The sequence below is a fragment of the Hyla sarda genome, chromosome 4 (assembly GCF_029499605.1).
Source record: "Hyla sarda isolate aHylSar1 chromosome 4, aHylSar1.hap1, whole genome shotgun sequence".
Lineage (NCBI taxonomy): Eukaryota > Metazoa > Chordata > Amphibia > Anura > Hylidae > Hyla > Hyla sarda.
Window position 1 is genome coordinate 16,186,245 of NC_079192.1, and position 11,603 is coordinate 16,197,847.

An 11,603-nucleotide genomic window follows, 5' to 3' on the forward strand; every position below is an offset into this window, starting at 1 on the left:
GCTACAAAATACCACAACTGATGTACCAAATGGGCACTATTGCCCTTTTTGTCCCCTTACCACTAAAACATATATTTTATTGTTCGCTAAAATTACATAATATGGATACAAAATTGTTGAAAATCACAGAACCAATTAAAATACCTTATGGGGAGAGAACACTTTACCAATGGCACCCCGAGAATATAGTCATAAGGCACCAAATGGATTTGAATATATGCACAACCTAAAGCGGTACTCCGCTGCCCCAGCATTCGGTACATTTTGCTCCAACCACTTGGAGCAGGTGGCGGGGGTCGTGACGTCACGGACACACCCCCTAATGATGTCACGCCACGCCCCCTCAATGCAAGTCTATGGGAGGGGGCGTGGTGGCCACTTGCATTGAAGAGGTGTGATGTCAAGAGGGGGCGTGGCTGTGACGTCACGGCCGCCCCCCACCCAGTGTTCTAAACGAACGTTGGGTGCTGCACAGAGATTGCAGGGGGTCCCAGGGGCGGGACCTCCATGATCAGACATCTTATCCCCTATCCAAAGGATAGGGGATAAGATGTCCAGGGGAGGAGAACCCCTTTAAGAGATTGCCATGCAAATATGCACTAGTGGTGCCACTCTAAAGAGGTTGCTTAGTACCTAGGTGCATCACTAGTGCATATTATTTAGCAAGTAATAAAAGTTATGTTTTAGTGGATTGGGGACAATAAGGGTAATAGTGCCCCATGAACCTACACAGATTAAAGGTGGGGTCCCACCTGTATAATATTTACACTATGGCCATTCTGGGAGGCAAGTAAATTTTGTATTTTGAAAATCACATGTTTATGAACATTCCCCGTTGAATTTAATGGGAGCTAATAACAGCATGTTTGTTTTAATATGTATCTATATACATGGAATGGCTATTTCAGGGCTATAATAATAGTGAATAATAAGAATGTCTTCATTAGCGATCCAAAAAAGGGATTGAGATGCCTTTTTTCTATAAAAATTTCGTAGAGTACCATTAAAAAAAAAAAAAAAAAAAGACACAGTGGTGATGGAAAAAATTGAATTCAACAAAATAAATTACAATAACAACATTTTTAAACATGGATCAATTTATGTGGGCGGGCAGGGAACTAACAATGTAGTCAACAATAATAAAAATGTAGAAAGAGGCCATTTGAATGTAAAAATAATGTATTTTTAAAATGTAATGTATAATGTATTTTAATAATGTGTTTAAAAAAGTGTGTGTGTTTAAATTTTTTAGGTGGTACCACTACTCCCAGCATGGAACAGACTGTTTCATGATGGGAGTAGTAGTACCTGTAGTAATAGACAGATCGCCCCGGGTATAACACCTGCTGCGATCCTCCTGTATAGATGCGGCCGGCCGCTCTTCTCTGGTCCCACTGTAGTATGGTCTGTAGTATATGTCGTATATGTACCTATTATTCATATTTCCCGCAGAGAGCTGTGATTGGCCAAATGGTTCCAGCCAACCACAACTGTCTGCAGGAAATATGAATCATAGGTATATATATGGCATATGCTCATACTACAGTGGGACCAGAGAAGAGCGGCCGCCCGCTCGCATCTATACATTATAAAGGACGATCGCAGCAGGTGTCAGGAGTGACACCCACAGTGATCTGTCCTTACCTGCAGGTACTACTGCTCCCAACATGGAGCACACTGCTCCATGCTAGGAGCTGTAGTACCTGCATTAATAGACAGATCACAACAGGTGTCATAAGTCAAACCTGTTGCCATCTGTCTATTAGTGTGTATCCATGTTGGGAGCAGTAGTACCTGCAGTTAAGGATAGATCACAGCGGGTGTCACTCCTGACAACCGATGCGATCATACTATCTATTGCAGAGATGCGAGCACAGGAGAAAGCCGCCCGCATCTATACATTATACAGGACGATCGCAGCGGGTGTCAGAAGTGACACGCGGGCGATCTGTCAATTAGTACAGGTACTACTACTCCCATCATGGAACAGTCTGTTCCATGCTGGGAGTAGTAGTACTACCTAAAACAAATTAAAAAAAAGGGGGAAAAGTTGAGAACACACGCACTTTATTAAACACATTATTAAAATACATTACTAATAAAAAGATAAACAAAATTAATTTAATTTATTTTTAGATTTAAATGGCCCCTTTCTACATTTTTATTATCATCGGCTAAATTTTTATTATCGTTGTCTACATTTTTAGTTCCCTACCTGCCCACATAAATTGATCCCTGTTTAAAAATAAATAAAAGTGTAGTTATAAAAAATATTAATTTCGTTTAATACAATTCTTTCCATCATTACTGTATCTTTTTTTTAATGGTACCCTACAAAATTTTAACAAGAAAGGTATCTCCATCCGTTTTTTTGATCGCTAATGAAGAAATTCGTTATTTAGAATCAAGCCGAAATTTGGATACGGTCCGAATCGAATTGTTCATGAACTTCGTTTAATTCGATTTGTCCATCTCTAAATATATCCTTAGATGCAAATTCAGAATAGACAATCTAAAAATGCACCAGATTTTTCACTGCTGTTTATTACATTTTTAGATTGTCCAGTTTAAGTATAGACTAAATTTTACACCCCAATTTTGTCTGAAAATAGTCACACAAGTCACACCCCTTTTTCTTGAAGCCAACCCTACTTTTAGCCAAACCATGTTAACTCTCGAACTGGGGCAAAAGTGTCTAATTTTTATAATAAATAAGGCACAAAATATGTACAGCAAGGCATTTCTTACACAGATTTAGTAAAGCTGCACCAGGGTGTCTAGGGAGAATAACCCCATAACATGTCATGTAATGAAACATATGACGGATTTCACAGTTCAACCGGTACAGTAGGCACAGTAGGCCTCGTGTTTGCTCCCTAAAGTGCTCATACTGTCCTAATTGAATACTTGGAAGCCAAGTGACTAAACACCAGACAGCTAGGGTCATATAATGAGAGGGTAAGGAAGTGAAAAAGGAGGGCAGCACCTCGCATAATTCTGTGGGCTAAATGTCCCAAATCCCCTTTTGATAGCAAATATGCTTACCTTATGTGAAACTTGGCTTCATGCATATCACCCCTTAAAAAGCGGGGTAGCGAAGTGGGATCGTCGGTTGCAGCCTGCAGAGATGACCGGTTACCTCTTAGGGGTCGGTAGTGGGCTAGGCGTGAAGAACTTGGAGAAAAAGTCTTCTTTGGTGGTGCTGCCTTGGTGGATTCACACGCGGAGTCAGGTTCGGGTACAAGTTTCATGTATTTTATTCATACATGGAGCCAGTAAAGGAAAATGCAAGATGCGTTTCAAGGGTATGTGCCCACTTTTTCAATTTCAAAAGAGGGAACATACCTTTGAAACGCGTCTTGCATTTTCCTTTACTGGCTCCATGTATGAATAAAATATATGATACTTGTACCCGAACCTGACTCCGCGTGTGAATCCACCAAGGCAGCGCCACCGCAGAAGATTTTTTCTTCAAGTTCTTCAAGCCCAGGGTCATATAATATCATCCTGTATACACAGACAAATGCCTCATCATATAGAAACCTATTGCTGCCAGACTACTGCCCAAGAGTTAAGACCTAGGGGCACATTCTGAGACGGCCAATAACAACATTATAAATAGTCTTGATCTCCTGTTGTTATGAGTATGAAGCTCCAATATAGACCTGTATGTCAGATGCATTTTGTGCTGTGATTGAAACTACAATTCCCTGCAGCCCTGTGGAGAATAATCTCCTTTCCACCCAGAGGTCGCTCCATCCATTGAAGCACAGACAGGCTCCCTTTCAACACCTGACTAGTAATGTAATGTCTAGGAAAAAGCTGAGACGACAGTCATTTTGCATGCTGCTAAAAATGAACATCGGGGCAAAGATCACATAAGTATTGCAAGATCCCCACAGGTACAGACAATATATTATGAACTATCTTAACTTTAAAGTCCTTGTAGCTCCCTCTTTTAGGTCTCCCTGGAAATCTCACCTCTCCAATCTTTCTCACTGTGCAGGGACAGTGATTGACTCTCTTCTACCTTTAGAGCATGAAACGTTATCGGCATGGGTGTAGCTACAGGTGACACAGAAGGAGCAGTCGCCCTTGTCCTGAAGAAGACACCAATATTATAAAAAGCTAATTGCAGCTACAAGGCCTGATACAGATTTGTACTGAGTCCCAGTAACTTCAAGTCAAGCCTCTGGTGATCTAGTATCAAATATATAAAAAAAGACTGAACTCCACTTAATGGAAAAGCGCAAAAGTGAAGACTTTCATTGAATGGCTCCAGTACTGATACAATAATGCATTCATAATAATAACTTTTATTTATGTACATGTATTGCACCACTTTACAATGTAAAGATGACCTGTACAGAGGAAATCAGACAACAAAAAATTTAACATATATGTCAATTACTTATATATAACAATCTTAACCCTTCCAGTACTTATCAGCTGCTCTATGCTCCACAGGAAGTTGTGTAGTTCTTTCCAATCTGACCCCATTACTCTCTGCTTCTACCTCTGTCCGTGTCAGGAACTGTCCTGAGCAGGAGCAAATCCCCATAGCAAACCTCTCCTGATGCAAGCAGTTCCTGACACGGACAGAGGTGGCAGCAGAGAGCACTGTGGTCAGACTAGAAAGAACCACACAAATTCCTCTGGAGCATACAGTATCTGATAAGTAGTGGAAGGATTAAGATTTTTATATAGAAGTAATTTACAAATCTGCATAACTTTCTGTCATCAGTTGACTTAAAAACATTTATTTTCCACCGGCATACCCCTTTAAAAGTTCTTAAGAATAGGGGTTCAGATGTTAGGTGGTGAGCATTTTGGATGCAAATGTCCTTCAACAAGAATCTAAGTCAGAGGGATCAGAACAAATGGTCTTCACTGGAGCTGGTGACTAGCGACCTGGTCACTTATAATTTTATATTTACAACATCGGGAAGGTTCCACACAGACCACGGCCTTAAGCTTTAGGATTTCTTTTTTTTTTACCATCTATCCAGACCTGAATGCTGAGAAGTGTCATTCTGTGATGACATAAGCGACGGTGCACGTTACTAACTACTTCTCCGTCTTCTTTACAATGCAAATTCATGTAGAAGAAATGGAATATTTACTACTTCTGCACCCTTGGTAATCCATACTTTTGCACAGTTGGCTTACCCTGCCCCTTAAAGGGGCCCTCCGCCCTTAGACATCCTATCCCCTATACAAAGGATATGGGATAAGATGTGTGATCTCCCTGCTGCATCCAGAGTTCGCTTAGAGTGTCGGATGAAGCGTTGGAGGCTCGTGACGTCATGGCCACGTCCCGCTCGTGATGACACGAACCTCCGGCCATCACGCTCCACGGTCAGGGCGTGACAGTGACATCACAAACCTCCTCCCCACATCACCAGTCATCCAGCACAGAGCGAAGTTCGCTCCGTGCATCGGATGTCTGGTGTGCCACAGCCGAGATCTTGGGGGTCCCCAGCGGCGGAGTCCCCTGCGATCAGACATCTTATTGCCTATCCTTTGGATAGGCAATAAGATGTCTAAGGCCGGAGTACCCCTTTAAAGTAATGTTTTGTTTCTCAACTTCCCCAGAAGATGTTCCTTGGAGTTCATGTTAGGTCTGAACAATATAATGAAACACTTAGGTAAAAACATACAGATCACCAGGGCCCAAGCCGAGAAGATTATGGCAAACACCTCCATGGCTATGGCATATCTGCCTCTGGTGCTGATAGAGGCTGGGATAAACGAAATCCAGACGCTCAGGAAGGCCAGCATGCTGAACGTGATGAACTTGGTCTCATTGAAGGTGTCTGGAAGACTTCTGGCCAAGAAGGCAACAACAAAACTAATGAAGGCCAAGAGGCTTAGATAACCAATCATGCACCAGAAAGCAGCTCTAGACCCCTCATTGCACTCAGCAATGAGAGTCCCAGGTTGGGTTTGAACATCATCCTCTGGAAATGGAGGAGAAATTGTCATCCATGAAGCACATAAGATGAATTGCATGAGGGAGCAGACAAAAATAATCCCATAGGACACCCGCAGTGTAGCCCATTTTTTTAAACGGCTTCCCGGTTTTGTGGCCATGAAAGCAAAAACCACCATGACAGTTTTGGCCAAGACGCATGAAATACATAAGGCAAATACCATGCCAAATGTGGCCTGGCGCAGGAGACACTTACTAGATCGAGGATACCCAATGAATGTTAGCGAAGAGAGGAAACAAAAGGAAAGGCATATCAGGAGAAGACAACTTAAAGAGTAGTTGTTGGCTTTGACTATTGGCGTGTCCTTCTTTTTTAAGTAGAGGCCCAAGATGGAAAGTGGTACGGTGAAGGATGAAATTCCAGAACCGGCAAGTGTGGCCCCCAGAGGCTGCTCATAGGAAAGAAACTCTATGGGCTTCGGATCACAGCTGTTCCTCTGCAAGTTTGGCCACTTGTCCCATGGACATCTGAAGCAGTCTACAGAGTCTAAATGGAAAACACTTGTTACCAAGGCTAATAAAGTATTGTAATTAATATTCTCAAGTACCTGATTATTGTCTTACCAGTCTGGTTGGAGATCTCCCCCTGTGGACATGGAACACACTGATAACAACAGGCAGGCTGTCCTCTTAACGGGGCCTTCCTAAAACCTGGAGAGCAGCTTTTGCTGCAGACAGAGGTAGGAACCTGTATACAAAATATATAAAAAGTTGAGTCTTGTGTAAATAGGATTTAAAGGGGTACTCCACTGCCCCTGCGTTCAAAGTACTTAGAACCCCCCCTCAGGATTTCACATTACGCCCCCGCAATGCAAGTCTATGGGAGTGGGTGTGGTGGCCGCCATGCCCCCTCCCATAGACTTGAATTACGAGGGCATGGCGTGATGTCACGACCCCCGTAGCCAAAACCCAGCGTTCGGAACTAAATGTTCCAAACATTGGGGCAGTGGAGTACCCCTTTAATAATAGATTGTTTCTTTCATATAAGATGCTCAGGTTACTGCTTTGTCTCTCCCCCATGCTTTACACTGCAGCTGAAGTTATTCGGATTGACTGCTGTGTCTAAACCCAAGCTGATTGAATTTACAACACATTAATACTAATACTCAGCTGGAGAACAGGCCTAGCACGCACCAATGCCTCTCCATAAATATGGACAGGACCATCGGAAATAGCCAAACATGTTAATTTGGCTGTTCCTCATGATCTCGACTGAAATGAATTGTGCAGGCTCATTGTGCAATGTGTAGAATGATGGGAAAGTGATACCCTTGGTTCTTGAAAGCCCCCCAAGCTACCAAGAACAAGGGGTTTCATAGGTTTCAAAAGTCAGACCAACACCTAACTCAATTGTTTATATTTTTGACCTCCAGGTTTTTATACTTGGAAATATTGGGCTATTTCTCATGCATAATTTTTTCCAAAAGGAAAGAACCAGCAGAAGAAAACTAGTAAAACTTCAGTTTATTAAACACAATAACTATAATCTCATGCGTTTCGGTCAATGCATGACCTTAAAGAGATCTTGATATTGCTCTGTATATTCTGTTCAGACTTACAGACTGAGAAGGAGTATTACCCAGCAGGCTGTGACATCTGAAGCCATACAGGGGAGAAATTCCTCCCTCACTCTGCTACACACAGCCCAGAGCAGTTCAGTTTGAGGTGAGCTATGATTGGATAAGGCTGCACCCACCCCTCAGCATTTCCTGCTTTTGGACTTCTGCCAGGCCAGCCGGAGTCCAAAGTCTGTGCAAAAGATGGGGGAAAATGTGCACTGGACAAGTAGGGAGACACCTAGTGTCAGCTTTTTTAAACACAAATAAAACATAGAAAACTTCCTTTTTTTAAACAAAGTAGATTAGAAAGATTTTTCTGCAATTTTGCAATAGCAAAAAAATTTGTTTTAATGAGAGTGCCCATTTAATCATGAGCCCATGAATAAGGTCATGCATTGACCAAAAAGTGTCAGATTATTAGTTCTTGTGTCAATGGATGTGGATTAGTGGCCAAGACTCCAGGCTATCGGTGTAAGAGGAGTGTTTGCTATAATATTAATTTGGCTATTCCTGGTTAAAGGTTTATTCACCTCTCTTCAACCTTGCACTTTAATACTTACTTGTCTTCGCCTATATATCCATTGTATGGCAGTCCTGTTGAGAGTCAGGACATCTGGACTGTTGGTTGTCAAATTGTATTCTCCAACCTTGACTTGCTTCATGACCCCATCGTCCCCTAGCTGCCAGTTGACAATGTCATACACAGTTGGGGGATCTCCATTTTTATCGAAGAAAACCTCTCTTCCGTCTTTCAACCTTACTTTGACATTCTGGACATAATGCGTTAGCTGCAGGTGTAAGGAAGAGACCAACAAAAAACATCACAGATTAAAATAAATCTTATTAAAGGGGTGCTCCACCCCTAGACATCTTATCCCCTATCCCCTGCGATCTCCCTGCTGCCCTCGGTGTTTGTTTAGAGTATCGGGGGCAGCGCCGGAGGCTCGTGACGTCACGGCCTTGCCCCCTCAATGCAATTCTATGGGAGTGGACGTGACGGCTGTCATGCCCCCTCCCATAGACTTGCATTGAGGGGGCATGGCCGTGACATTATGAGCCTCTGCCCCGCATCGCCAGTCATCCAGCACGGAGTGAAGTTTGCTCCGTGCACCGGATGTATGGGGTGCCACAGCCGAGTTCGCAGGGGTCCCCATGAGAAGGCACAAGTGAACTGGATGATGGAAGGAACATGACAGGATGAGGTAAGAGAGAAGATATTGTATTCTCATATGTCCAGATGACCAACAAAAGTCCCTTACAGTGGCTCAATGATTTATTATGGTTTCCATTATTGACAAGTGTAATCTAGTGCCATATACTGTACACGTCCTGTTACAAATTATTATGCAAATTATATTTTTCTCATTTACCTAAATAATTGATGTAAATAACAGTTGGCATAATTCTCATGTCATCAACTATTAAGAGTACAATTCAAATTTTATTTAAAGATAAAAACAGGATTTTTTTTAAAAACACTTTATAAGGTTGTAAAGAACAGAAAATTTTCATTTGTTGTGTTTGCAGCATATTTACTAAAATCAAAAGCTATTTCAATCAAACTTTAACAGCATTTTAACTTTTTAAACATTTTAACAGGTCATGTTACATTTTATCATAGGACTCCTTATTTGATAGCAGCTTCACAAATCTTGCATCCATTGAACTTGTGAATTTTTGTACAGTTTCTGCTTGAATTTGTTTGCAAGATGTCAGAATAGCCTCCCAGAGCTGCTGTTTGGCTGTAAACTGCCTCCCGCCCTCATAGATCTTTTACTTGAAGATGTTCCAAAGTTTCTCAATAGGATTGATGTTAGGGGAGGAAGGAGGCCAAACCATGACTTTCTCTCATTTTAACTCATAGCAGCCATTGATGCAGAAGTATTCTTTGCAACATGAGATGGTGCATTGTCATGCATGAAGAAAATTTTATTTTGGAAAGCATAGTTATTCCTTCTGTACCAGGGAAGAAAGTAGTCATTGAAAAACTCCACATACTTTGCAGAGGTCATCTTTACACCTTCAGGGACCCTAAAGGGGCCGACCAGCTCTCTTCCCATGATTCCGGCCTAAAACATGACGCCACCACCGCTTTGCTGATGTTGCAGCCTTGTTGGAACAAGGTGGCCGTCCACCAACCATCCACTACTTCATCCATCTGGACCATCCAGGGTTTCACGACACTCATCAGTGAACAGGACTGTTTGAAAATTTGTATTCATGTATTTTTCTGCCCAATGCATCCATTTCTGCTTGTGAGCATTGGCTAGTGGTTGCCGAATGGAAGGTTTATGCACAGTTGCCAGACTCTGGAGGACTTTACGCCTTGATTTCTGTGGGACTCCAGAGGCACCAGCAGCTTCAAATATCTAAACAACATACGAACATAGATAACGGAGCACTCACTCGATCTTCGTCCAGACCGGCAGACTCCGAACAGTTCGGCATTCAGCTTCATGGCAGGGAGGCAGTAGATGGAACGGGGGGAGCTCAGACACTGGCCACGGACTGTATCACGCCGCTTGGTGCTTCGTTCAAATATCTGTTTGCTACTATGTAATGGTATTTTATCAGCTGCTCTCTTGATCCGATGCATGGATCCGGCAGAAATATTCCTATATGTGCCTTTAACTGTACAAACCCATCCGTGCTCTGAATCAGCCACAAATCTCTTAATAGTGAGATGATCACTCTTAAATTTTCATGAAATATGTAATGTTTTCATACCTCGTCCAAGGCATTGAACTATTTCACTCTTTTTTGGCAACAGAGAGATCCTTTTTCTTCCCTATATTGCTTGAAAATGTTGTCTGCTTAATAATGTGGAACACCCACCTTTAGTAGTTTTTCCTTAAATTGGGTCACCTGAAAATCTAATTATCACAGGTGTCCGAGATTTTTTCAGTGATCAAAAGAGACACAATGCCATCCATGAGTTAAACTGAACAACAAAATATTTAATCTTTTTGACACTTAAATAGAATTTGCATAGTAATTTGGAACAGAGTGCATTAGGGTTTGATCATTAGTCTGATATCGATGATGATCTAGGATGAGTGATAATTAGTGGTAAATAATAAAATTTCTGGTGATATTTGGTGGCCTAGAGGACAAAGCAACCTAGTTCACCAGGGTAGGAGCACCATCCATGATGGTCAAGGGTTATAAAGTGCAATTGTAACGTCCTAGGTCATAAAAGGGGTAACTCCGCCCCTAGACATTGTATCCACTATCCAAAGGATAGGGGGTAAGATGTCTGATCACGGGGGTCCAGCCACTAGGGACCCTCGCGATCTCCCTGCTTCACTCGGTGTTAGTTTTGTGAGTGTTGGGTGCAGCATCGGAGGCTCGTGACGTCACAACCACGCCCCCTCAATGCAAGTCTATGGGAGGGGGCGTGACAACCGTCATGCCCCCTTCCATAGACTTGCATTGAGGGGGCATGGCCATGACCATGACGTCACGAGCCTCCACCCCGCATTGCAAGTCATCTGGCATGGAGTGAAGTTTGCTCTGTGCACCAAATGTCTGGGGTGCCACAGCTGAGATCGTGGGGGTCCCTGGCAGCAGGACCCCCGCGATCAGACATCTTATCCCCTATCCTTTGGATAGGGAATAAGATGTCAAGGAATGGAGTACCCCTTTAATATTAGATTGGTGCGGGTCCAACTCTCTCTACCCCTGTTGATCAGATGTTCAAATGAACTTATTTACAGTTGAAAATTTAAATTTTTTACATAAAAATTGACGATTGGTTGAAAGCTACTGTACATTGGTTTTCTATCTATGATTGGGCCACGCCAGATGTTTAGGTATTAAATGGTGCTGTGTTTCAAGCACGCCCCCATAAAATAGGCTCAACTACAACCTTGTGTGCGCACTTACTTGCATTGTTGCTCTACACATGAAGTGCTCTTTAGCACTGTCAGGGCCTAGAAACATAATAACATGTATCATGACTGACAAGGACCACCAGAATTTTCAGAAAAATTCAGAAAAATTCCCCAAACATTTACAATAATTTCCAAAAACTAGATATAGGATCTAAAAAT

At 42.4% G+C, this 11,603-nt stretch overlaps 1 protein-coding gene across 1 annotated transcript; it reads right to left on the minus strand.

The window, feature by feature from the left end:
- Positions 1-5,562: 5,562 nt before the first annotated feature.
- LOC130367278 (vomeronasal type-2 receptor 26-like) lies at positions 5,563-9,999 on the minus strand. Its single transcript, XM_056569684.1, has 4 exons — positions 9,958-9,999; positions 8,112-8,339; positions 6,557-6,680; positions 5,563-6,479 (listed from the first exon to the last, which is right to left on the minus strand). Exons 1-4 carry the CDS (start codon positions 9,997-9,999, stop codon positions 5,563-5,565), a joined length of 1,311 nt encoding a protein of 436 aa, XP_056425659.1.
- Positions 10,000-11,603: the final 1,604 nt, after the last annotated feature.

Coding starts and splice junctions, on each gene's coding strand:
- LOC130367278 (XM_056569684.1), bottom strand. CDS start 9,999: ATGCCGAACTGTTCGGAGTCTGCCGGTCTGGACGAAGATCGA. Junction 8,340..9,957: donor CCGGTCTGGACGAAGATCGA/GTGAGTGCTCCG, acceptor TTACACCTGCAG/CTAACGCATTATGTCCAGAA. Junction 6,681..8,111: donor GGATATATAGGCGAAGACAA/GTAAGTATTAAA, acceptor TTTTGTATACAG/GTTCCTACCTCTGTCTGCAG.